Source organism: Galeopterus variegatus, unplaced genomic scaffold, assembly GCF_000696425.1.
Source record: "Galeopterus variegatus unplaced genomic scaffold, G_variegatus-3.0.2 Scaffold454, whole genome shotgun sequence".
Taxonomy (NCBI): Eukaryota; Metazoa; Chordata; class Mammalia; order Dermoptera; family Cynocephalidae; genus Galeopterus; species Galeopterus variegatus.
Genome location: NW_007726565.1, coordinates 628,355 through 655,719, shown reverse-complemented (window position 1 = coordinate 655,719; position 27,365 = coordinate 628,355). Strand labels below are relative to the sequence as shown.

General features: G+C 51.9%; 1 protein-coding gene across 3 annotated transcripts in view; it reads right to left on the bottom strand.

The window, feature by feature from the left end:
- Nucleotides 1-719: 719 nt before the first annotated feature.
- Nucleotides 720-27,365, bottom strand: part of BRD1 (bromodomain containing 1) — a 47,878-nt gene continuing 21,232 nt past the window's right edge. The window contains exons 3-12 of one of the 3 annotated variants that reach the window (XM_008568959.1): nt 24,898-25,029; nt 24,250-24,378; nt 23,433-23,745; nt 20,183-20,443; nt 13,751-13,855; nt 5,773-5,908; nt 4,961-5,088; nt 3,757-3,866; nt 3,379-3,533; nt 720-2,145 (exon numbers count right to left, since the gene is read on the bottom strand). In XM_008568959.1, the coding sequence (XP_008567181.1) occupies nt 1,962-2,145; nt 3,379-3,533; nt 3,757-3,866; nt 4,961-5,088; nt 5,773-5,908; nt 13,751-13,855; nt 20,183-20,443; nt 23,433-23,745; nt 24,250-24,378; nt 24,898-25,029 (1,653 nt within the window). In that variant the 3' untranslated portion in view covers nt 720-1,961. Of the gene's footprint in view, nt 2,146-3,378; nt 3,534-3,756; nt 3,867-4,960; nt 5,089-5,772; nt 5,909-13,750; nt 14,249-20,182; nt 20,444-23,432; nt 23,746-24,249; nt 24,379-24,897; nt 25,030-27,365 lie in introns of all 3 variants that reach the window. The other 2 variants (XM_008568958.1, XM_008568960.1) reach the window with 2 other exon arrangements.

The following is a 27,365-nucleotide window of genomic DNA, read 5'->3' as shown; positions in this document are numbered from 1 at the left end:
CCTCTTAAAGGCCCCACCTTTCAATTACCGTAATAGGATTTCCCACCCTCTTAATAGTCACAGTGGGAATCAAGCTTCTAATACCTAAAACTTGGGGCACACAATCCAATCTATATCAGGCACCAATCCCTGCCACTCCCAGGACAAGGCTCCAAACCCCAGCCAGCTGCCCAAGTGACCTTCCCAGCACCGGAGGAAAAGGCCCAGCCCCTCTCCTGAAGCCCCAGCCATCCTCCCACCACCCACTCTGTCCCCTGTGGCCACCCACTTCCCCATCCCCTCCCCCTGCAGCCTGTCCCAGGACATGATGCCCCAGAGAGCAGAGAAGAATCAGCTAGAGCTTGCGTCAGAACAAAACGTCAAGGCTTAACATGTAGCTCTGCTCGGGCCCAGTCACAGTAAATCCCTCTAACCAACAGCATGACCAATTCAGAGTGGGAAACAGCAAGCAAACTGCACCTGCCTTGAGCGAGCAGGCTTCTGAGCAGCCCATGCTCGGCCTGGTCAGAGTGGGAAGCAGCAAGCAAACTGCACCTGCCTTGAGCGAGCAGGCTTCTGAGCAGCCCATGCTCGGCCTGGGGATGAGAGGCTCGCCTGTGGCTGCACAGGCTTGGGTTCCCCCGACCACGACGCCTCCTCGAGGGCCAGTGGTCCTGCGGCGGCAACACCCTGCCCCTATGCCACAGGAGGAACCACAGCAGGTACAGAGCGACAAAAACTATCAAAGGAAGACTTTTTATTTTCAAGTTTCTATGGAGATATTACAAACAACGTAGACTTAAAAGAAAAAACATTTAAAAGGTTTTAAGTAGCTATAGCTTTAAAATAATGATATGATTAGGTAAAATAATAAATAACGCCATCCCATGACAATTTTAAAGACAAAGGCGTGTTGTAAAAGTCCAGCCGTGCCCCTCCCCTCTCCTGGCCCACAGCCCACCAGAGCCCTCACCCAGACTTCTAGTGATGTAGGAATGAAATGGCCACACCATCCAAATCTTGACTTTATTTTTAATATAAAAAATGCAAATTTGGAAACCCACCCATCTTTTTCCCCCTAACATAATGCTTTACCTCTTAAAAATAAAAATAAAGTACTAATTCTATATACATCACATGTACCATACAAAAATGTATCCAAAGTTTCTATTGCTACCAAAGTGTTCTAAACAAAACAAGTTACAGAAAGCCCCTCGTTGTAAACAAAAGATTACAAGTTACAAAATCAAAGTACACACAGGCCAGAGTCATTTATACAACAATGCAACACATTCTGCTCCCAAACCATGTTGAATTTTTATGTGCCTGTATAAAAATGCATATCAATATACCTTTCCAAATTTATTTTTCATTATAAAGCAAATGAATACACTTTCTACAATAAATAATCCGCTGGGAGGCACACCTGTGGGAGTCTGGGTGCACATGACGATGAGGAGGAGACGCGCCCACCCTACCGTCGCGGGCAGCGGAGTGTTTTTGGTGACTTGCGAGTAACGTACACAGCATAAACTTATTCTCCACCTCTTTCCACAAAGTACCATTCAAAATAATGTCATTTTCTTTCTTAAAATACACATTTGTCACTGTAAATTTACATCCCGTCTTATTAAATAAGTGGTACTCTGTGTAAAGAGTATGATTTACAAAATTATTAAACATTCAAAAGTCCTTAAAAAAAAAAAAAAAAGCTACAGATCAAAGAAAGTGAGGCAGGCAGCACCGCTCAGCATGACGTGTCCAGGACCACGTGCTCAGACGCACCGCCCCACCCACAAGGCGTCGAGATGGAGATGGTTTCACAGAAAACATGGAAATAAAACCTCCCTCCTCCCCTGGGAAAAAGAACGAAAGAACTACAACTAAAAATCAGAATAAGTTAAGTTCTGAACAATGTACAAGTATGTGCAGCTTATCAACAACTATGGACAAGGCGCGCAGTGGCTCCCGCTGGGCCTGCATCAGTCCACGTCACTGAGGTCGCTGGCTGGCTCCCCGTGCACGCGGCTCAGGTGGTTCATGGCCCGGTCAAAAGCGATCCGCACGGCCTTCCGGATGCTGGAGTTTCTCCCTTCCATCATTTTTAACTTGTCTATAGTCTCGTCAATACCAAGGGGAACCATTTTGGATTTAGGAAGCCATTGCCTTTTTAAAAGAAAAAAGATTGGAAAAGTAAGAATTGCTTGCACAGCACACTGTCATGCTCCTCGTAAAAGCTAACAAACTCGAAGCCCCTCTGGACAGGAAGGAGCTGGCAAACAGAACTGTGGCCAGCCGTCACAGGGCAAAGGCGCGGAGCATGCCCCCGATTCCCCACTCCTCTTTGGGGCTCATGACCACCTCCTCCTTCTCCTCCAAAACAGGCCCTAGTGTCCACACAAATACGTGTACAAGCACAGACACACACGTACTTACACATGCACACACTAAGCACAGGGTAGGGTGAGCCCGAGAGCAAGGGACAGGGGGATAGAGCTGCTCTAGGAACGGTGGTCTCAGATGGACATGGCCAGCATGAGCCTCCCTCCAGATCTGACAAGAAGCAGCTGCCAAGTGGCCAGTCAGAGGCTGGTGGGTACCAGACTGTCAGCCCTGCTCCAGGCACATCATGGGCAGGTGACTCCCACACCCCTAAGCCCCTGTGCCAGGCCCAAGAATGGCCAGCTCTACAAGGCACAGTAAAGCACCTCCCCAAGTCCCAAGTGCATCCAGGCACAGGGCAGGCCACATCTGAGGGCAGCAGAGCCTAGGGGTGCTGGAAGCTCTGTGAGCATCACCCCAGAGGGGCCACATGAGAATGGCCCCTACTGCAGTTGGACAGCCCCTCCTGGAGGTGCACAGTGTCAACATATGTTCTATATGCACAGGGGTCATGGGGTCTGAACCATGACATAGGTAGGATCCAAGGTAATCTGAGCAAAAGCAGCCCAGGGATAGAAGGGTGGGGGTCTGGTGTGACATCTGAGGGCAGACATCTGAGCCAGGTGAAGAAGAGTCCTCCGGGTGAGGCCCGGGCAGGTTGCTTTAGGCAGAGGGTTGGAGGCCAGATCCCAGGTGAAGAGGGGAGCATCCTGGCAGAGTACCAGGATCTGGGAGCCCATTGGAGGGGCCCCCAAGCACTACTGCAGACAAGGATAAGGAAAGAAGAAAAGAAACAGAGCCTGAGCTGGCCAGGATGCAGGTGAGGGAGAGGAAGCCACCAGGGCAGAGACTGCCCAGCAGTCCAGCCTGAGCAGAGCCCCACCCTGGACATCAGCTGTGCAACGGCCCGGGAGGCAGCTGGGCTGCTCCTCACACAGGCGTCGTCCACTTGGCAGCCAGGAGACAGCTGTCCTGCACAACGGGCCTGGCCCTGCCACGTGAGGCCTCTCCACTCACCAACTCCTCTTGTTATCAAAAAAGAGAACCAGGAACAGCTTCTCATCAGACTTGGTCTGCATGTGCTCCCCAATCTTTAGCACGTCCAGGGGCGGGGCGGGGATGGTGACGCCATTGTGGTGGCCAGGCACTCGTGGCATCTTGGGGTCGATGATCTGCCAAGGAAGGACATACTTGGGTCACCCCTGAGCGCTCACAGCCAGAGCTGCTGGCCCAGCACAGCCATGCCTGCCCTCGCACATGTCACTCGGCACCCACCCCACCCCCTAACACAAACAGGTGCAGACTCCTGAGCAGGGCAGGCTCCAGACTGCAGGCCCAGACCACAGAGCAGCCCCGCCCACACCGGCTTCTCCTAGCTGCGAGGCCGTGACTCACCAGGGCCGGGTACGAGGGGTACCCGCTGCACTTGGCCCACACCACCTTCAGGGGCTCTAGCACAGAGGCTGCGGCGTCAGTTGAAATCCACATGCTGTTCTGACCAACTTCTGGAGAAAGAAGGGAGCTGTCAGCAGGTTCCTCGCAGGACTCCCCGCATATCCACTCAGGAAAAGGATGGTGGCCACATGCGCCCCCACCCCAGGGAGAAAGGTGGCCACCAGCTACCTCTCCTGTGGGATCCAGGCCCATACACCCCTCACTCCCTGTGCAACTCATCCTGGGGCCACCCACCTCTCGCTGACCTGGAGAATCTCATGCCCTCCCAGCTCGAAGGCCTCTGGCTGCAGATCCCAACCCTCACCCTTACTGAGCCCCCCTCGCTGCAAGGACTGGGATCCCCAGCGTGTTCCAGATGCATCTATGCAACCAACACTCCAAATTCAAAGCCAAAGTTCTGGCTCCCCCCAAAGAGAAACAGCTGCTCCTCCCACCGCAGACTGAGCTCTCAACCCCACCCCTCCTCCGGCACACCAAATCTTCACATTCCTGAAGCCTACAAAGCTCCAAATCCCTGAGAGAAGGTACCCAACCACCCACCCCTCCCCATGGCAATAACACGCATTACTCCATACCCTTGCCCATGGGCCTCTCCCTGCACAGAACCTTCTGGGCCCCTGTGGCTGGCCTCCCTACTGTCTCTGCCCTAATGCTCATAAAAGCACAGCTGCCTCCCAGTGAGGGCCGCACGGACCAGACCCCCCAACCCCAGGCAAGGAGGTCTTCCATCCCCAGACTGACCAGCCCCAACAAGAGCAACCTGGCCAGTACCACCCCAGCAGGTCACCTTGTGCTCCCCCGATACCTGAGCAGGGATGCAAGTGACAGGTGGACCTACACAAACCCAGGCGGCCTCCACAGTGCCCAATGACCAGGCACTATCTGGGGCTGACTCCACAGAAGAAACAATAAATGCAGAACAAGGTCATCCCTGCCTCCTATGGACTCTGCCTACAGGACGCAGCCCAGGGCAGGCACCATTCCAGGAGGGAGTCCAGGAGGAGAGGGTCCCACAAGCTAGGGGCACAATGCTGTCTGGATGAGAGGCTATCATGGGAGCCCACGATCACAGTGCGCTATGTCCTAAAAACACTAAGCAGGAGGTGCAGACTCCAGCGAGAGGAGGAAGCCCCCAGGGACTCACCGGCCGCAATCCTGGCCGCCTTGGCATAGTTCCCATTTTCAATGCAGGATATCAACTCGCTCCGGTCCTCCAGGGTGTGCCTTCGCACGAGGGCGGGCTTGCCTCGCCCACACTTGGGCATGCTAAAACTTCAGGAGGAAAAACAACGTTGAGTAAGAGAACTGCTCCCTCCACATGGCTGAGGCCTGAAACCCCAGAGCTCAGGGTCCTCTGACAATGGCTTTGTCCTAACCTAGGCTGTGGCCCCTGGGCTGCACAGGTCATGCCTAACGACCCCCAGGGACTGGGCTTGAGGGCATGGGAGGAAATGAGCACCTCACGGGGAGGGCACGCAGCAGCAGAGGCCAAAGTGGCCTCCACGGGACAGACAAGCAGGGCTGTGCTCAGCACCATTTTGCTAAAGGCAAGAGTTTGGATGGAATGGGGCCAGGCCCGTGGCTCACTCCAGAGAGTGCGGTGCTACTAACACCAAGGCCACGGGTTCGGATCCTATATAGGGATGGCCGGTTCGCTCACTGGCTGAGCGTGGTGCTGACAACACCAAGTCAAGGGTTAAGATCCCCTTACCGGTCATCTTAAAAAAAAAAAAAAAAAGATTTTGGATGGAAAAGGCAAAGTGTAAATTTAACTGTAGGTTCTGAAGTTGCGTTAATCTTTGGTGCAGTTTTATTTCCCACGTCTGGTTAAATTCCATAGAGCAGATTAATACTTCCACATGAGAAATGGCCCCTAAGGGCAAAGCACGCACACAAAGCCCAGGCCAGCGTGTCTCACGAGGGCGTCACTCCAGGAGACGGGACCACAGTGCCCACCTTGAGTCGCAGAGCGGGCTGTTGCTGGAGGAGATGCTGGACTCAGAGGCACAGCGTCGTCGGGGCGCTGCCATTCTCCCCGGGCCGCTGCCCAGCCCCTGCTCACTCCTCGCACCCCCAAAGCCGTTGGTGAGACCTGGAACACAGGCAGGCGGACGTCCGCGTCAGCTCCGCCAGAGCCCACTGCACACATACGACCCATTCACGTGCTTAACACTCGACTCTTCTTCAAACTTGGAACATGCTATTTACCACTGAGACAGCCCTCGTTTTTACCCCATGTCCTGTAGCACCTGGCACAGTCCTTAGACCAGAGCAGACACAGAAGTACTTACTGAATGAAACAAACATCCACCACAGTCAAGTCTGATCAAAGCAGCTCAGGGAGCATTGGTTTGAGAAAGGTGCTCTTCTCCAAGAAGTAAAGGCATGTGAGCCAGTCCACAAGGGTAGCACAAAGGACGCCTGCCGGCACCAGCGATGACACACCTGTGTCTGTGACAAAGGCCAGCCCATCCACGCTGCAGGGCTGCCCACAACCACAAAAACATGCTCATGCTCACAGAGCTTCAGGGAAGAGCAAGTTTATGAAACAAAACCTTGTCTCCAAAGACAGGCATTCACATGAACCTCAAAAATGCAGACGAAACACTTCAACACAGAAAGTGAGGGCCCACTCATCAAGGCCACCACAGCTGAGCGGTGTCCAAAACCACCACCACCAAAGCGCGTGGGGACAGGGACGAGCACGTGGAGGGGCCAGTGCCCCGCCGCCCCCACAAAGCTAAAACTCACTGGTATTCTAATACTCACAAGTATTCCAAGTAGCTGAACAAAAGACAATTACATTGTCTCGATACTTGAAAAGCGTTTAATCAAGGCAGATCTCAAAGTCAACTCGATAACATCACTTTCCTCCTCAAAAAACCAGACTTTCTGTCAGTAAACAGGAAAAAACACTTCTGTCCAAACCCCCTCCCTCCATGGGGTCTCCTATGGAGTCAGAAGAGGAGGGAGTGGTGTTCCATCCTTGCTCCCTCTGGGTATGACAGCTCAAGAGGGTACGCTTATTTTTTTTCTAAAAAAGAATCCCATTTTCCCACTTATCTCGCTCTTAAAAAGTTAATTTAAAAATCTCCCAAAGTGTGTGAATTCGTAAACAGAGCATTTCTTTAGAAATTCTGTGGAGCAAATGCCCAGGTACAGAGTTTTCCATCTGCTTTTAACACCTTCCTGTATTTTTTTCAACACTAACAGCAGCCAAGAAATGAACACACAGAGACCGGGCAGGTCTGCTGCTCCCAGGATCCCGGCCACACACTTCCCTTAAGTAAGTTCACAGGATGTCTCGCCTGTTTTTTTTTTTTTTTTTTTGGTGGCTGGCAGGCAGGAGGATCCAATCCCTAGTGCTGTGACATTGCGTTCTAACCGACTGAGCTAAATGGCTGGTCCTCCCACTCCATTTCTGTTGCACTTAAAACTTACCATGAGCTTTAAGAGAAACATAGTATTTTTAATTTAAATCTAATTAATATAGAAGCAGTCAGTGTAGCTAGTCAGAGGTATTACACTCATTTTTGACATCTGGACATTTGAAGGAATCTGCAGGACAATCTTGAAAAAAGCGAGCCCTTAAAACAGCTGAGCCACCACCATGGAGCCTGGCAGTAGCATCCCACCCACAGGGATGACAACAGGTTAGGAGATAGGATCAGATCCACACACACAAACCCTGAAGAGTCATCCTAGCCGTCAAGGATCCCAGGGGAGCAGAGACCTCCACACTGACCTGAATCAGGAAGTCAGAGACGGCCCACCCAACTAGGACAGGCGGCAGACAGATGGAGCCCAGCGCCCTCTGCTACGGCCGAGCCGCACAGGCCCAACCACGGGGTCTGCTGACAAGTCCAGACGGTCTTGAGCGAGCGGGGCCAGGGCATCAATGGGGCCCAGTCAGGTCCCTACACGCAGCCCAACAACCACAAGCCACTCGCTCACAATGCAGTGCTGAGGACACTCAGCCACAGAGCCAGACACCAAGTAAGCCGCTCATGTGTGCATGCATGGGGCTGAGGCCCAAGTGCAAACCCGAAGCACTGACATCCAGACACCACAGCAAAGCCTTGAGGGACTTCGCCTCCCTGCACCAGGGTGCATCCCAAGCCATCCGAGGCACAAAGTAAAAGCCCTTTCGGGCTGAGGAGACACGGAATGGGCCCGAAAGAGGATGCTTTTCTAGGAAAGTGATCAGTGAGTCTCCCTACCTGTGCCAGGTCCACTGGGGGCACCTGGAGGGACCTCAAATGAGAAATGAAGGAGACCAAGCTACGGCCACAGCCTGACCCAACACAGGGCCCAAGGAGGTAGCGGGCAGCAGAGGCAAGACAACGACCAGCCTGGCCACAGCCAGCCCAAGGGTCCACACACCTGATCACGGCAGCACTGGCAGGAGCTCACACAGCCGAGAAGGGACCCAGTGCCCACAGCCCCCAACACAAAGCACAGCCGCCCACGGGAACTCACCAAGGCCAGCACCACCCACTGTGTTAGAACAGCACTGCGAAGCCGGGCCCTAACTGACACTTTAAGGGAAAAAAATTAAACTTAGGGGAAGACCCTTAATTCTGAGAAAGAGAATGATCAAAGGCCTCTTGTTTTTCCTGAGCATGTAATGAGAGACCCCAGGGTGACAAATCATTCACATGCAAAGGTTTCCAGGTGCCACCTCAGAGTCTTGCTGAGCACCCACGAAGTGGCAGGCATCACGGACAAACCCAACAGGACTGAGATCACATCTTCCAACAGGCAGCATGAAAAGCAGGAGCCACCATGCCCAGCCTGAAGCCCAGCAGGGACAGCATGAAGGGTGGCCACAGGCCTCTCTGACAAGGGGACATTCCAGGAAAGGCCAACGGTGAGAAGCAAGATACCCGCCAGTAAGAGCAGGGCTCCAGGCCAGCTTTCCGCATGGCCAGACCAGACCCTGAAGGGATTCCAAGCCTGGACACGTCCCAGGAGGCTCCACTGCAGAGAGATCTTGGATCAGGCTTGGAAAGGCCCCATGGCCACTGCCTGGAGAGACCACAGAGCCGAGATGAGGCAGCAAGGTGCAGACCCTCACCACCACCCCTCTCCCTCCCCTGCGGCCTCTGTAAATGTGCACCCTGTGCAGACCCTTCCTGCCAGCTACAGGCTCAGCGGGCAGGACGTTCTCACAGCACTGAGGCTGGCAGAGCTCACCAGGACGCCTGCCCTCAGTGACCCTGCAAGGACCTGAAAGGACACTCAGTCCAGAAGGTTCTGGAGTCCCCTGCCAGCCTCTGGGGAGGCCCAAAACAGGGAGAACAGAGATGGGCACCTGGCCCACAGGGTATATCCAAACAGCAGGCACTCACGCAGTGCCCAGGCCTCCACATCATGTATACAGCTGGGGACTTCAGCAACTATCACAGCATGAGGTGATTTTTAAATGCTACAAGCAAAGCCAGTAGCTGTGAGAAGAGACAAGACAGCTCCTGGGAAAGAGCTCCCAACATTCACCGCTCCCAGGAGGGCATCCCTCCTGTTACCTGGCCTTTACGGTGGCTTCCTGGGGACAACACAAAGACTCAACACAGAACACACACTCCTCCTTTGCCCACAAAGGAGATGGCGCTATGGTGCTACCGCAGCAGAGCCCAAAAGTGGCCCCTGCCGCACTCATGACCACAGCATCCCCCTACACTGGGCCTTCCCACAGCACATCCAGTGCTGCCTAAGGAGTGGGTCCCCAAAAGGCCACCTGAGACAGCTAGTCAACTGTGCCTGGGACCCAACTCTCTGAACAGCTCATGCTACAGGCAGTGAAAAGGCCCAGGTGGTCCACGTGGGGAGGCCGAGGCCTGTGAGTGTGACATCTGTGTGGACGCCAACCACACTCTGGGCTGCAGCCAGGCAAGAACCCCAGGCCCTGCTAAGCGGCAGCTGGCAGGATGAGCTGGGCTCCCCATCTTCCACCCTGGCCCCCCATGACCGCCGGGATGCACCTGAGGGCAGGACACTGTGCATGCTCACCCTCATGGTGTGGGACGTGAGCCCTGCCCGCCCCTCGGCTCCCCTTGCTCACAGGAACGACCCGAGTGAGTGGGGTGAGCACAAGTCCCAGCCAGAGAGCAACCCAGCCTTCGGTAGACCACAGGGCAGGGTGGGAGCCTGGCGTCTCTGCTGACACGTTTTTACTTCAACCATTGCCAAAATGACTGCATTTTTGCTTCATTTTCCAGTCTTTCAATAAAAACAGAAAACGACAAGATCCCAACCACCACCCTGCTCTTGCTGAGGCCAGCTCCACAAAGACACCTGGGATGGCCCAAGATCAGCCCAGACGCTGTACGAGAGGCCCTGCAGTGCGGGTGCCTGTGCCCCTGGGCAGGACTTCTCCACTGGTCGCAGCAAGCATTTGGCACAGGGACCAATACAGACGGAAGTTAACACCACTCAATAATCCACCGGGGATTATCAGGAGGAAAAAAAGCAAAGAGAAGTAAAAGCAGAAGGAAAATCAGGTAGAAAACAGAGAAATAAAAACGACGCTGACAACCAAGTGAGGAGAGGCTATCCAGGCCCCAAGTTCAGACAGGGCTGTGAGCCAAGTTCCTTCAAACACCCCACCCTGTGACAGCCGCGCTGCAGACACGGCCGTCCTAAGCAGAACCACTGGGGGGTCAGAATGTCCAACTACGTCGTCTGTGGTACAGCAGGTTCTCTGGCCACAGCACCTGGCCCTCCTCTGTATCCTCACGACTATCCAGAGGGAAGGCCAGAGGCCGATGAAACGTCTGCCAGCTTACTGAGGAGAGCGCTGGGGTGCGTGCGCAGCGCCCTCCCACTGCCGGGCTCCGACTTACGGAGGGGTGGGCTGGGTGGGGGCAGAGGTCTCCTCCGTGGGCTGGTGTGTGTGTTTTTGTCTAGAGGATGGCTGAACTGACGATTCCAACGTGTCCACAAGAATGTGTAAAATGCAAGGGTGCAGTGATCCCTCTGTTGCGGGATGGCCGCTTAGCAGAGCTCCAGTCCCAGTCGAGGTAAGAGAAAATAGTTAGGGTCCAAAGAGTGAACTACCCAGCACATTAGCAGTGAAAGTGAGAACCTGGAAAACAGTGGAAAAGCCATTTAGTTGGACAGAAAGGTCAGGAACAGATTAGCCTCTGCCCTGGATAGTCAAGGACTCTAAAGACACCCCCCACTCGCTAACACACACCCCGCCCCGTGCACGAGGACAATCTCGCAGCAGGAGTCTCAGAAGAAGAGGCAAGTGACACACACGTTCTGGCCTGATGGTTCATTGTTGAAAATAAATGAGCAGTCACAGAAGGGGAAGCTATGAGACAGGGCCAGCTCCAGAGCCGTGACATCCATGAGAGCAGAGTCACGACACTTTGAGCCGCTGCGAGGCCTAATGCACACACGCCCAGCCCACAGGCATGCGACAGTGGCACAAGCAGCCCACAGGTGAGCAGTCTCAGAACAAGCCAATCTGTTCTCAAGCTAACTCAGGATCTTGCAGTGCACTGGAGAAGACCAGAGAACTCCCTGTAAGTTCAGAGCACACAGATGAATCTTTGGAAAAAATTAGAAGGTTCCAAATACTTCAAGTCCTCAGACTGCGAAGAACTGCAGCTTGGAGCAAGAAATTCCAGGTGTGCAGAGAGCACCAGAAGGTTCAGGCGAAGGCGAAGCCAGAATGGATGGTGGGATTGGCAACATTCAGACCACGCCTGGCCCCCGCCCTGGCCTGAGCGGACGCAGCAGCAGACGCCTCGTGCTCCTGAGGGTCTGATCTTAGCGCTACTAAGGCTCCCGGGCTGCTCAGGAGAGTGCTTAGGAATTCATCATGCATCCACTGAAATCTACTGCCATTCTGGAATAAGAAAGCAAAAACCTCCATTTCAGTCAGGATCAAAAGGTACAAACATTCTTCCAGAAACGCACCCTGCGGACCATGCTTATTACACATCTGTAGTGAGCTGCTTTAAGACTCATTGTTACCACTGAAAACCTGTGACGACCCCACTCAAATGCAGGGAAGTGGAATGCAGGGGGACACGTTATTCTTTATGAGGGACATTTGATGAGCAAGTCTTGGGACTGCGTGGAGCCACGGCCACCAGCTGGTAACACCACATCCACTGGTCAGATGAGGGCACCTGGGGGAAGCTGCCAAGCAAGGTGCCCCAGAGCTGGGAGACTGCCTCGGACACCGGCTGTGCAGTCGGGCCTCTCTACCAACAGGTATGAAACTCTGAGGAAACAGGATGTCACCCAAGCCTCACGGTCTGTGTGAGGAGTGGATACCCAAAGCCAGGGGGGCACATGTTGGCCAGGGCCTGGCACCCAGGCACCTGACCCACACTGAGCCATCTGCCCGTACCCAGAACACAGGTGTGCCGACTCACCATTCACAACCATCAGGGCTCCTCAGTGAGCTTCAAAAACAAGGTGAGAGAATCTTTCACTAACTTTGGATTAGAAAGATATCTATATCTTTTGAAACATTGAAAGAGCTTCATGTTACTTAGAAACAAAAAAAGTTTTATCAAATTATTTTTAAATGCCAATTTAATATCAATCCATCAAAGTGAAAGGACAAGGGTAGGAAATTTCTGTAAAATTAATTATATGTGCAAAATTTTCCTACATGCTAAAATTAAATTGGTAAGAAATTACTTTGACAACAAAAAAGCATGATCTATTTGCTGGCAATGGCAGGAAAAGCACTTTGTTGTAAAGACCCAGTGGAATTCGGTCTCCTTCACGCACCTAACGTTTCAAGCCGACCTGGTGAGGCTCCAGGACCCAGGACCCAGTGTCCGCGGCTCCTGGCAATAAGAGCACAACTGCCGCAGCCCCACCTCCTCACTGCCGAAATGCCTAAGAAACCACCCAAGCACTAGCAGGGCCAGAGGAAAACACACTTCTCCTCGTCCAGGTGTAACAGACGGACAGACGACAGCCAGAAACCAAGCTCTGACTCGGGACAGAAACAGGACAAGCACGTTACACACACACCCGCGGGGAGCAAACAATGAAGACCTAACCCAGCACCTCCCAGAGGTGCAGCCATCACTGGGAGGACGAACCGATGACAGTCACACCTTTCTAAGGACACAAAATTCCTGGGCCTTCCCTCCACCTGAGGGGTTAGCAGCAGAGGCTGCGAGAGCAGAGGCAGCACCACGTATGCCCAGCACAGCGGGGACCCCGCACATGTGCTGTGGGCGTGGTGGACCTAGGGGACGGATTTAAGTTATAAATGCTTAGCAGTACATCAAAAACACTTCCAAGTGCTACTTCAGGAGGCAATAATCATTTACTGTACATGTGCTGACAAAGCTGCATAAAAGTGAGAAAATGTTAAAATGTTCTTTAAACCGACTGTGCAAAGTGCTGCTCTTAGCATACGGACCGATCCTTTTGGAGGGCCCAGGGGACAAGGTTCTTCAGGATGGGAGGACCCAGGTCCAAGTCTGGAGCCCGGGGCTTGCAGGGACTTCAGGAGACCCCACTGAGGGATGCAGGTGGAACTCTGGCAAGTGCCAGACGTGGCCTCACAGGCACGGCGCACCCAGAAGTGCACACCACGTCCAACACCATCCACTACAAACTACGTCTCCAATCGCTCTTGATATTAAAACAATCAGAGGAAGAGGATGGATGATGGCCAAGGAAGAGCAGGACCCACAGCACGCAGCTTCGGCAAAAGCCTTGCTGGGGCCGCTGCAGAGCCGCCGAGAGACTGCGTGGCCACCCAAACAAGGGCGCCAACCTCAGAGCTACGATTTAGGGTTTCTGAAAGAAAACCCCTCTTCATTCCCATCATCTTCTCTGGAAAGTAAGAGAACACTGGAAAAGCAAAAGCTCAGCACCTTAGACAGTTAGGCTAAGAGCTCCCTGCAGGAGCACGATCGGCGCTGGCTCGCCGGCTGCCCGTGGCATTTACCTGTGTCCAGGCGCTTTCCCGGGGACTCCTCCTCCACCTCAGAGTCTCCACATGTGCTCCGCGACCTTTTCCTTGGCTGCAGAAGAGTCTCCAACCTCGGAAGGACTACAGACAAAAAGGTTTTGGTCCCTAGCTGAGGAGAAGTTGGCTGGGTTTCAGTGTTCTTGGCAGACTTTGGGGGGCTTACACTTTTCGATTTGCAGAAGAGAACAGAAGTGCGTCTGTTTACATCGCTTGAAGGCTCCGCCACTGCGGAGGCCGCCGCCGCCGGCACATCGCCACTACTGGCGAGGGTGGGCTCTGGAGGGTGTCCGCTTAGCAGTGCGCTCTGAGTGCAAGTGCTATGTAATTCATTACCAAATGTGACTCTTTTGAATGGTTTACTCTGCTCTGGGTGGAGCTCTACTGGGTTGAGGGTTGGTGGTTCTGAGTTAGTCTCCGAGTCTGAAGGAAGAGGTAAAGCATCTGATGGTTCAAGTTTAGGGGGAGATTTATCTCCTGAAAAAATTATAAATAAAGTGATTTTTGAAAAGTGAAGGTTATAAAGTCTATTATAAAATTTACTATAAATGTGAAGTCCACCAAAATACTAACTCAATTAAGGAAACAAAGCATCACACAGAACTGTCTGCTAAGCAGTGAGGGCCCGGGGCCTCGGTCACACCACGTGCTTCCCTATCGCCAAAGCCTGGGGGCCTGGTGCCCTACATCCAGGGCCCAGGTGCACAAAGTTACTTTCTAAAAAAAACGGTGAAAGATTATTTCACATATGCTAATATAATACTAAATACACCATTCAAGTTCACGACAATTTCTACAATCAACAATTCACTTACCTTGAGGAGGAAAAGACATTTCACATAACTAAGGGGACCTTAAACTGGCATTCCAGAGTTCTATACTGGCCCAAGATTAGCAAACAAAAGGAAACACATATTAAACCTGATTTCTGACCAGCATTTTCTAAGCTGATACCAAAAAACAGGGAGTGGTGGGTGGCTGTGAATGATTCTCAAGAAAACAAGGGGAAAAATTCCCCTCCCCTCGGAGCACACAGAAGTCTGTGCCGTATTCCCAAATGGTGTCCTGGAAGCTTTATTTTTAATCTGACTTTAAAAATAAAAACAGTCTTTGGAAGAAAACTCTTTTAACCTCTTAAATAAGGTTTTCAAAAATTACCAACACAAAAACGAGTAGTTTGAAAATGACATGGTTCCGCCCTGGAAGGATGATCTGTTGGCACAAGGTGACTCACGCTGGGCTAAACCATAGGGTTTCCCCAGCAGGACTGATTTTGGCTACTGGCTGTGTGACACAAAACCAGGGGCAACAACGTAAGTGATCCTAAAAGTATATATCATCACTAGGTGTAGTTTTTATTTTATGAAACTGCAAACTTCCCAAAAACCATTTGAAATATGTGTGGTTAACATTTTAAGTCCAAAAAGCCATTCTGAAAACAAAACACTGCTCAACTTAGAAGATTCACCTATGTCTCTGAGCCATTCAATTAACTCAGAGTGAATACTTAGAGAACAGTTCCAAAAAAGTTCTCCCTCACTTTAAAGAGCAGCAAAGCAAGGTGGGACCTGCCCCTCAAAGCTTGTGAAAGCAAGTTAGAGTCATTCAAACACCACAGAGCAAGGTGTTTCTTTAACAAAAAGGCTTTTTTTAAAAAAGGCCTTTTATAAAAAAGTTTTAGATAGGAAACACAAACCTATCTAGTGCATAAAACTGATGTCACAAGGGAAAATTACCTGGATCTGGAGATTGTAACGTCCATAAAGTGGAAATACTGAATCCTGAATCACACTGACAGGTTAAAGCACATCAGCAACAAAATCCCTCCCACCCACTCTGTTTAAAGTCGCTAACACACTTAAGAAAATAATATTTACAAACCACAAGGGACTGGATGAGAATTAAGGGCTGCGCAGAAGCTTTCTGCTGGTAAATGCAACCCTCTGCCACGCCTCACACCCACACAGGCCACCTTCCTCCCGCAGCCTCTGCGGCTGCTGCGTCTGGGGCACAGGCCTGCGGTGTATGCACCGCCTGCTCTCGTGTAGCGACACTCCTTTCTACTTCCCGCCTTCCTCTCCTCCCCTGGCCACTCCCTCAGGCCCTTACATCAGGTCCTGACCATGACACTGAAACTGCTCGCTATAATCCCTACAGCCTCTCTAGGGCGAAGGCCTGCAGTCACCCCGCCTTAACCCTGGTGGACGCAGCAGCACTGTGCCAGCACAGATGGAGCCTGAGGAGCCTCCTCCTGGTCTGGGGCTCCAGCCACTGCCGACTGAGGCCCTCCCCTCTCTCCAGTCCACCCTCACCATGGCTGTCTGAGAAGCACTTCAAACCGCCCCCCATGTCTCACTCAACCCTCAGAGCAACCCACTCCTGCCTGGACAGCAGCCCCGCAAGGTGGACAAACCCCTGCCCCTACACCCTGCACACAAGGCATTCCTCCACCACAGTCGCCATTTCCCCCCCCACCCCCCGCACTCTCGGACCTGCTCTGCGTGCCCACCACCAGCTCTGCAGTCAGCTCTGTGGGCAGGCCCAGAGAGGTCCCAGCTGCCACACACAGTACACAGGATGAGCTCCTGCAGCCTTTACCAGGTGGACAAGGGAGGAGAGAGGTCAAGCAGAGGCTGCTCAGACATCCAAGTGCAAACCCACCTCCACCAGCCATTGGACCCACACGGGCCACTGAGCCTATCTATGCCTCAGTCTCCTCATCTGTAGAATGAGAAAACAGCAGCACCTGTGCCTCACAGGGGTGAGGAGTGAACTCATGGCTGCCCACCCAACCAATATCATCCCAGTCGGCCACACCCCCAGTGCTGCCTGGTGCCCCTCACAGAGCAGGCCCAATTAGGTCCCTTGAGTGGAAATTTACTATAAGTTAATACACAAAAGTATGAAAATTATTTTAAAAAGCTCATTGGCTGATAACAATTACATGTTGTTATTTAACTGCATGTGAGAAATGCTCAATTAACTTCTAGAATAAAATCTACATGACCCAAATGTTAAGAGTCTCAGGCTTTGTAAATATAAAGCAATATCCTAAAATTCTACTCACTGGAACTTACCACACACACAAAATAGCAAAATGATTCACATAAATAGGTTTCACATGAGATGTCTAATCTAAACTAGCCACTCTAGGAAACATAAAAGATCCAGTTAAATCTGCAAAAAAAGTTCTATAATATTTTACACACCCGGCCATCAACTATCCCAATCAAATGCTCTCACAAACAAAGCCACAAAAAGCTCTGAAAATTCACAATATAAGTATGGGGACATTTTTCACCTATGAATGGCAGCTACACTAACACTGCCTTGTGCCCGCCTCCTCTCCCACCCTGAGAGCAATGCTCCGTGCACTGTTCCCACACTCCAGCATGGCGTGCACACAGCAGGAGGACCCTGGTGCTAGGTACGTGTGGGTCTCTGACGCTGCACTGAAGTGGGCCCTCTGGACATGCTGCAGATTTCTCCTCCCAAAGCCACCTGCCTTCATTATTCTGCACCCAACTAGTCACCAGGAACCAAACTGAGCATGAAGGTGAAGACCGACACCTCGAAGCCACAAACCTGCCCCCGAAGGCTCAGCAAGCGGCCCTCGGCAGTCTGTGTTACCACGTTCCACCTGGAATGCTGCCCCACCAGCTTACGCTCAATACTATCTATGAAGCCAACCCGACAAAAGCAGCCCAGGCCCACGTCAACAGAGCCAGCGGGAGGACGTGCAGAGGTGCCGGGCCACTGACGACCCACACCCGCTCAGGAGGTGCCTCCCTCCTCCAGACATTAAGTTATCCCTGTCTAGCTTTTCTCAAATAGAAACAATATATCTTACATGATTACTGTTAAATTACCATGTAAGTGAAACTATGTATTTGACATTAAGGAATTATTACCTTTTTAGGTGTGTTAATACTGCAGTTATATTTAAGAAAAACACAGAGGCCAAAGTATTCTTTAAATGTCTGATTCTTGGTTTCCGTCCCATCTAAGTATCACGAACCCACACTTCTATGCTAACACACAAAGTGTTTCTGCTGTCTTCACCAGCATTATGTCATCTCCCTGTCCCGCAGCTGCGCTTCTGGGGCCTCCAATCTCTCCTGCCAGGGGGGCACACCCACAACCCCCTGCTTCCCCTCAGATGGACTTTCAGGCTATTTTTTCTCTATCCAGCTTTCCCATCAGCTAGAAGGAAAATGGCCTTCTCATGAATTTAGTCATTTTAAACAACAGGATTAATAATCCACAGGCAACAGCAGGAACCCGCATCTCAGACTTCACAGTGGGTGTCCTTTCTTTAAAATGACCCCAGAGCTATGAAGCAACAGGCAGGATCTTCCAAGGAGATCTGCTCGCTCCTGCTAAGCGTGAGGGGCCTGAGGAACCACCCTCACTGAGGGAGGCCCCGCGGCTGACTGCAGGATGTCCTCAGCCCTGTGAGGCTGCTGCCGGTGGAGGAAGGCTCTGATGAAAGAACCGAGAAGGCAGCTTTCTGCTCCGCGGTGAAGAGGCCGGGACTGTCTAAGAAATGAGACTCACAAAGACGAGCCCCTGTGACGACGGTGCACTGGCCTGCTGACAGAGCTCTTCCCACCTCACTCTTTTCAGGTTGGCTCAAGGAGAACCCATGGGCCCAACAACCGTTCGTGGCAAAGACAGCCCTGTGACAGGCTGAATGAAAGCTAAGACCACGGGAACCAGGCCATGGTGCCATCCTGGACCCACTGAGGCACCTAAGGCAGGTAGCCCAGGGTCCCAGGTAGGGCTGGCTGTCAAAGATTCCTATGAGCAGATGCTCCTCAGAAAAAAATGCACAAGGCCTCCCAAAGGCAGAGGAAAACGTTATGTGCTGATGATAAAAAGGCTCTTTAGAGAACAGAAAGCAAACATGTGTTCACACTCAAGAATAAAGCCTCCATTCTGTGGACCTACTACATTCTTACACCCAAAAGAGAAGTTCCAGAGTCTGGATGTTATGCTATGGGGTAACCCAAATAAAGGAATCATAAAACTGAAACAGAAAGAGGTACAAAATGAGTGAGGAAAAGGAGGCATAAAACTCCCTAGTGGCATGCACAGGAGGTGATTTTCTGAGAGAAAAGAACTCAGTGGCACTAGTTCTAGTTTCTGCTGGTTGCATAAAGCGACAACACGATGAAGAGGACAGCCACACGTGGAAAGCTGCGAGGAATGCAGACAGATTAGGAGGGTGTCATCGCTGACCGCTGATCTACAGGGCGGCCGAACCTACACGAAAACTCTGAGCGTCACACGATGAGGAACGACGAGGGCTGCACTTAGGGACCCCAATGTCCACAACAGATGAGAGTCTTTGTAAAAAAGCAAACTGTAGAGCGATCATGTGTGCGTACTGTTTTAATATTCTTGCTATTCTTATCTGGATATGCAGGAAAGCTCAAGAGGATTATAAACCAAACTGCGAACAGTTGTGGCAGCAATGGGTCTTACGCTGCTTTCAGTTTCATATAACTGAAATGTGTTGACTTTAATTAGAAAAGGAGAGGGCAAAAAAGAGTAAGGCTGACTTTCTACCAACTTTTCCATGCTCAATTTAGTTCTAAATTTTCACATGAAGTTCCCTTTCACCAAACATAGGACGTGCCCCTTTGACTACCTCCCTGCCCCCCAACCTAGACGGATACAAGCATTACTCCTCGTAATTACCCTCTCGCTACCTCTGATTTTCACATTACTCATTTTCACTAGTTTGCCTGTTGGATGGATGGGTTTATTCTCCTATATCTGTTTCCTACACATAAAAACATCCTTGCTGTCTAGCTCTGTCCCCAGACATTCTTCTGCTGCTCAGACAAGCTGTCATCTGCTTAGCACTGCAGTCTGCAGGGCTGAGGCCCTCACAGCAATCCAGGGTTCGCCTCTGTCACCAGGCACCTGAAGCACATTCCCACCCTTTACAACATTGTGGGGAGCATTTAAGAGAGAAAAGTTTTCTAAACAGTACTTTCAAAAAGCTGCATCTGACAATCTAGTGCATAATTAAATGGCTCTCACTCAACTTACAAAACACAAGAAAAGTATTTCTCATTCTTGTCACATAAGCCAGCCAGTTTTACTCTTCAACACAGTGTAAGATTTAAACCACTCTTTTTAAATAGGTTTTCAGGCCCAACTTGAGGAAGAATATCTTATTCTATGGCCTAAATTTTGTAAACTATTTTAGTGCCAAACTACAACACAAACGGCATAAACTATAATGTCTTTTTAAAAGGAAACAAAAACCCAATGGCAGTATCAAGTGGCAGGGCTTTGTGTGACTGCTGAGCATCTCTATGGCTGACCCTCAGACCCGTGCCTAAGCCTTGCCCTGAAAAGCGGGCCAATGGCGAGAGCCCTCGCGCACAGTGAGCTCACCTTCGTCTCCCGTCTCCAGCCCCAGCGGAGCAGCGTCCTCTTCGAAGCTTCCAGTACCTGAGCCCGCTGCTGGGGGCTGGCTGTGCTGCTGGCTGAGCTTGTTTCGAAGGAGAGCGATTTCCCTTTTCAGCAGTTTTGCTCGTTTACTCCGCGAGCCACTGGACTTCATTGAGCAGGTGAGGTCGAGCTTGTCCAGCAGCTCCCGCAGCTGCTCCTCCAGGCCCAGGTGGGCTCTGCTGGCTGGGTCCAGCAACCTGTCCACTGAACCAAAACACACACACCATTAGACTCACGTCCCTGTGCACCTCCTGAGAACACTTCGCTGGTCCCAACCATTTTTTAAACCACCTGGCCCCAGGTGTGGCTGTCTGGCACTGAGGCACAGACACCCCCCCACACCCACGCACTCTACAGCCACAAAGGTGTCACTGCCACGGGGAAGCACCAGGATGCTCCTGAAGGAGAATTTCTACTCCCACAGCTGACCAGTGGTACAGCGGGGACAGTGCAGGAGCAGCATCCAGATGACACCTGCAACAACCCCTCCTGGAACACGACCCTCCTGTGAGGACAGCCTAACTGTCCGAGTGAGTGTGCAAGACAAAGACCAGGGGACAGGTGCGCACACCCCACCGACCAGGCAACACTCAGCATGGACCTGCACTGATGACTTGTAAATGTGCTAACTTAGGGCTGGTTGCACACTGTGAATCTTGTCTTAGCTATAGTCTTCAGATGTAGATTGTTGTGTGGCTTTATTAAAACTGGGCTGCAAAATTCACAGATGATTCTGAATATCAGGCATTTTTACTGCAGAAATCCCTAGCAATTTCAATAGAACACTAAAATTTATAAAGCACAAATTACCTTCAGTTAGTGAGACATGGCCGAGAAAAGACAGCTCTTTAGAACTATCCGAACATAAAACCAGGAGCAAAAGAAAGGCAGAGAGAAGACAAAAAATAAAGCAAGACTGTCCTGAAACAAATGAATTCACCTTCCTCCAGAAACAAACATTTCATCAAAAGCATCTATCTCGCTTATGAAATGGATAAGGCACTGGCATAAGGTAATAAATAAAAACCCCTAAAACAGAAGGGCCCATGACTTGTATCCATGTCACCACTTCTAACAAAACATCATTGACGCCTCAAAAATGTTCTTATCAACAAAAATGCCATGCGAAAGCCCAAAGAAAAAAGCCTTGCCACATCTGATTCTTTTTTAAACAGAGGACGAACAGCTTCTCCGCCTGTGACGTCTGTGCCACGACAGAGGTCTCGGGGACGAGAGCAGGGGAGTGGCATTGGGTGTGCTTGGGGCTGGCCACAGAACAGCAGGTGCACCCATAGCGAGCAACACCGTGGTCCACTGGCTCACCTGCCCCCCACCAAATACTGAGGACGAAATAAATTGGAACCTTCGCCTTTAATTTTCTCCTTAACAAAAAACCTGGGTGTAGAAATTTATTTAACAGCCTGCATGGCCAATTTCTGAAAGCCCCCAAGCCCTTTCCATTCACAGAGGTCACACGGTGGCAGAGACACGAGAGGTAGGTGTTGGAGGACCACAGAGACCAGGGGAAACAGGCCCTTAGGGGGAGGCGACTGTCCAGGCTGCTCAGGAGAAACAGAACCAGGTGTTATGGAGGCCTTTCCATTTCTAAGAGCTGGAAGGCGATGCCACCCTCGGAGCCAGGCACTGGCGTGGTGGGCCTCTGAGGGGTCCAAGTCAGACAGGGCAGGCTTGGGGAGGGGCTCCTTCCAGTGCTCCACAGAGGCTGGGGAAAAACATTCTAGGAAAGGGAAGAGCACGGGAAGGCCTGAGGCTCACTCTAGACAGTGGCTCTCAGCCCCAGCTGTACTCGGCTCCCCTGGGCATCTTTCAGAATAGGGTGGCTCTGATTTAGCTGGCCCGGGAACAAAGTTAGGAATGAAAGCGCCACCCAAATTTGCTGAGAGCTGTCAGCACTGGGTACTGAGCTTGCACTCATTTATATTTCCAACTTTCTACAAAATGCGTTACTCTTAAAACTGGACAAAAAACACAAATATATTCCCACTCTTTAAAAAAGAACACAACCTATCCTGCTCACCCTAGCAGATGCCTGAGCATTGAAAGGAGACAGTCCCTCTGCGTTGGGCACAGATGATAGCAGTACGGAGCCCCAGGGAGAAGCAGGGAGCTCTGCGCTGCCGGGATGCTGCACGAGGGAGGGAAGAGCAGGGGAGAGTTGGGAGACACAGTGGCTCACTGGCCACACCCCATGACCAGCGGGACACAGGGGGAGGGAGAAGTCAGGCTGCACCACACTCAGGACAGTCTTGCACTAGCCAACAATTTACCAGGAGAGAGGGGAAGCCAAGACCTCTGAATAAATGAATCGGACACCCTGCAACTGCTACTAACAGTTTTAAGTTCAAGAAAACCATGCTTTGAGGTGCTCCACCAACACATCTGGACAGGTCACACCACACGATGGATGATGACAAGGCAGGGTGCAGCAAGAGGCATGCCAGGCTCCCAAGGACGGGTGAGACGTGTGAAGAGGGCGGGCGTGTGTGGGGGTGGGCACGTGGGGACAGGCTCAGGCTGCAGCCCACGAGGGCAGTCGCACACTGCTCCTGAGGCCCTTTCTGCACCACGTACAAACCACAAAGTTGAAGGGTCAGAAGCTAATAAGCCAATGAGAGTTTCAGTGTTGAACTCTGAAACACAGTTGCCAACAGCCTGCCTCTAGCTGCAGGACATCCGCAGAAGTGAACAAGGCCCACTCTGAGTGCAAATCCCAACTATACTGCTTCCTCAATCTGTGTCCTCTGGGCCTGGGCAGCCCCATACAGAGCCACTGGCCACGTGTGTCTCTCCAGTGGACCCCGAAATGTGGCTGGTCCACAGGGAGATGTGCTGAGAGCATGAAATACAAGAGAGAAACACACAAGAGCCCTACAAAGACAGAGGAAAACACCAGGTAGCAGAGAGAATAAAAACAATACATACCCCCTTAGTAATTTTTATGTTGATCAAATGTTGAAATCTTAATACTTTAAATATATTAAGTTAAATAAAATATATTATTAAAATAAATTTCACCTATTTCTTTTGAGTTTTTTTAATAAGACTATCGGAAAATTTAAAATTATGTGTGTGGTTCGTGTTCTATTTCTCCTGGACTGTGCTGACATCCCAGAACAGGAAAGAGTCTGGTGGGAAGAGCATTCCCTCATCTCTTCCTCGGCACAGTTCTTACCGTCTTCCCAGGAGAAAGGCCGCCGAGGGGTCGCCATGGGCCGCTCGGGCAAGTGCATCCCCGAGGCCTCTTCCAAGCCGATGCTGTCCACCTCACGCCGGGCCTGCCTCAGAACAACACCGCCCTGATCGCGCAGCCTCACTGCGGCTCTATAAAACACGGTGTCCTTGGCATTGTACTTCATGCAGTTATCTACAATGAGATCAAAATCCTCCTCAAACTCATGGAGGTTTTTATACCCTTGAGCTTCTAACCGTTTCCTCATTGTGGCAAAGTCCATGGGATGTTTAATGTGATCCAAATAATCTGGTACCTAATTTTAGGGAGGAAAAATAATCATTTACAAACTAAAAAAGATTCTTAATTTTTCTATACTTATTATTCCAATATACAGCCAATAAACCTGTCATACTTAACAGATGCACACACACACGCGCGCGCACACACACACACACACACACACACACAGTACAGACTATTTTCACATAGCTAACCAGTGACAGCCCTGAGGCCAACAAGGTATATAAACTCAAATCCTTACAGGGACCTGCGGACTCCAGTTCCTTTATCTAAGAGCATGTTCGCAGGTACGCTGGTCAGGCAGAGACACCACCAGTTGCTGAGGGCTCTGTGGGGACTCTGGCCTGTACTTTCAGTATTTTACAGTGAAATGTAACAATTTGTAATAAAAAATAACTAAACAAAAATGGGGACTAAGAATATAAGTAAATGGACTCTACCTAGTTCGTTTGCTACTCAGGCAGCAGCGCAATCCAGTCACACCAGGATTAGAAGGCGAGCAGCCGCCAGTACCCACCTCCTTCAGACTCACAGGCTGGGCGAATATCTTCGCAGGGTCCTTCTCCTGCAACTGGTCCAGGACTGAGCGCAGCAGCACTGTCAGCGGGGTCAGCCGCAGCTCCATGGCGATCTGCTCCACCTTCACCTGGAGACAACAGGACCGAGCTTTAGCCCTAGGGAGCCAAACAAGCGTGCCCCCAACTCGCCAAGCTCAGTTCCAGTACATCCCACAGCCACACAGAAGTGTGTGCTTCAAGCCCTATCGCAAAGCCTCCCACGTGGGGCCCACACACCCTGTGCCCAGCTGCCACCCTGCCCAAGAGGCAGCCCCTCCTTCCGGCCCCCAAGCTTCCTCCAGGCAGAGGCCAAGGCCGCCCTCCATAAATGCCCTGCAATCCAGGGCAGACAATTGCCTGGCCCAGCTTCAGTGAGGTGCTAACGTGGGGCCGATGTGCTGGGGGATGGGGACAACAGCACAGAGGGTGGACAGGGCAGCTGGGCAGGTACCACAGGTGCATGAGGGCAGCCGAGCCCTCTGAGAGCCGCTCCAGGGCGTTTCCAACCACAGGGCATTTCCCGTGAGACCAACAGGGGTCCTCAATGCCCCCAGGGTGCTCAAGGGACCGTCCTGCGGTGGGGTCAGCCGTAAAGCCCTGAGCCACACCTGCTCGCGCTTGAGCTTCTCGCGCTTGCGCAGCAGCTCTATCAGCAGGCGGGCGCGCTCCAGGTCATGCCGCAGCCGCTGCCAGTACTTGAGCTTCTCCTTGGCGGCCTTCACTTCCTCGTCGTTTTCTCTCTGAGAAAGTGAATTCAAAGCTTCCGTCAGTCATACAAGCGGTTGTGCCTGCAAAGGGCCCAGACGCTGACACAGGCGAGAGACCCCGTAAGTCTGTGCACGTTGAGGCCATCAGCAACATGGGGTCCTGCAGGCCTGTCCTAGCCAGGACATGGGACCAACCCTCACTGGACCCCCCATGACAACGCCGTGATGGAGGGACGAAGGGCCAACCAAGGCGGAAGCCAACACCAGTGCATGTCCTCCACCCTCCGAAGTACGAAGAGGTCTCCACAAGCAGGAGGGAGCCGGGCCTTCACAGGACCCAGAAAGGCTCCCAAAGGGCACTGGCCTAGCAGGAGGAGCAGGAGTCAGCGGTTGCCCGGGTACAGCGGGGCCTTGCGTTGACCTCCAGGAGGGCTGGGCACGGAGGCAGCAGCCAGGAAGAAACCAGGTGCATAGACACATCAAGCTGAGACCATTCTGGTTCATGACAGGGTGTGGGGGGGGCTTCAGGGGCTCAGCGTGTTGGTCCCACCATGGCCTCACTGCTGGCACCTAAGACCAGGTGCACTCTCAAGCACCGATCAGCAGCACCTACTCCCGATGGAGCAAGATGGTGTGCCAGACAGTACCTGCCACTAGCCTCACCCAAGACCAGCCCTTTTCCACCCCAGAGAGATCAAAATAAGAACACAGGATTGCAACAACTATGACAAGGAAGGTGGTGGGAGAGCAGGCTGAGGCTGAAGCAGGAGGACCGAGGACCCTCAGCCCTGTCCCTGCCTTGTCCCCACAGACCTGCCCACATAGCGCACCGCGGCACTGCCCACAGCTCTCTGAGCAGGATAAGGCACCACGGCCCACCTATGCTACCCCCAAAGTCGTCACAGAAACCTTTGCAGAAGGCATCCTCAAACCAAGTGCATAGAAGAGTCACACCAGAAGAAACAGGAGAGCCACATGCCACATAATGGGGGAGACACGCCCATGGCAACCTCACGGAAGCCTCAACAGGATGGCCGAAGCCCTCCTCAGCACAGGGTCAGCATTTTGGCCAATCCGCAGGAAATTTCAACCAAAGGCATTCCTGCATGACCAGTCACCACCAGTCCTCGGCACTTCCTGCATCTCATCCAGGCAGACCCCAGCCCATTCTGCCCCCCATGTTCCTGAGCAGCCGCCAGGCCTCACACTCACACTGCCCCAAGGTCAACCCAGGCCAGGACCTCTGGTCCACAAACATGTCCACAGCAGTCACCACCCAAAGCTAATGCCCACCCCTGGCTAAAGGCCCCACCCTCTGCCCAGTGGAGAAGGGACAGGGCAGGGACACCACCTGCCACCTGCACAACCACCTGCAGTGGGACACCCTGACCCTGTCTCATTAAGGGAGGAAGTGAGTGCCATCCTTCCGCACTGCCGAAGGACAACCTCCCCGAGACACACATGGCCTCATGACAGCGGCTGCCATCAGCTTCTGGAACATACTCCATGCTTGTGAACCCTCCACTCCCTCTCTCTGGACTGCTCTGTCTCTCAGCTGCCCCACGACCACCACCACCAAGCTACAGCACAGAGATTCGATCCTTAGGAAAATCCCATCAGCCACACCACCTGGCACTGTCCATGGCCCATGTTGCAGGTGCACGTTCTAAAGGACTTAGGTCTGAAGGCAGAGAGGCTGCAAGGAAGCTTCACTGTCCACACAAAGAGCAGAGAAGGCACAGGAGGTGCCGAGAGGGATGGCACGAGCTCACGGAGGGCCCAGGAGGAGCCGTGTCCTGCAGGCACCTCCCACCTCCACTGTGAGGCGGCTCCAGCAGCCACCGCGGAACAAATGGCTGCATTTACCTTAATGTTACTGAAAATGCTCAGTCATTAAACCAAGGTTAACAATAATACCTACATAAACAAAGCCAGTAAACACGCATAAAGATGGATTTAGAAATCCAAATTCCCCAAGAGCGTCTCAAAATCATCTTGTCCATTAGTCTGAAATAAGACACTTATGGAAACATGACCCAAAAGGATGTTTGGCCTGGTGATTCGAACCAAGAAACCTCGTAATTCCCAACAAGCTCTTTACTGAATATTTGCTGGTGAGTAAAACATGCTGGCTTGCCTGCTGACCTGGTTTTAACGAAAACATGTCCGGCAGCAACCAGGGCGTTGCCCAGCAGAGTGGGGACAGCAGCCCCTGCAAACAATGGCTTCCCAACGGAGGGGCCTGTGACAGGCGCAGCCTCGTCTACACCAAAGTTCCCAAGTTTCCTCACTCTGCTCTGAAGTGGTCTTTATTTCCTACGTAATAATCAGTCCAGGAAGACTCCATGAAGTAGGGTAGAAGTGAAGTT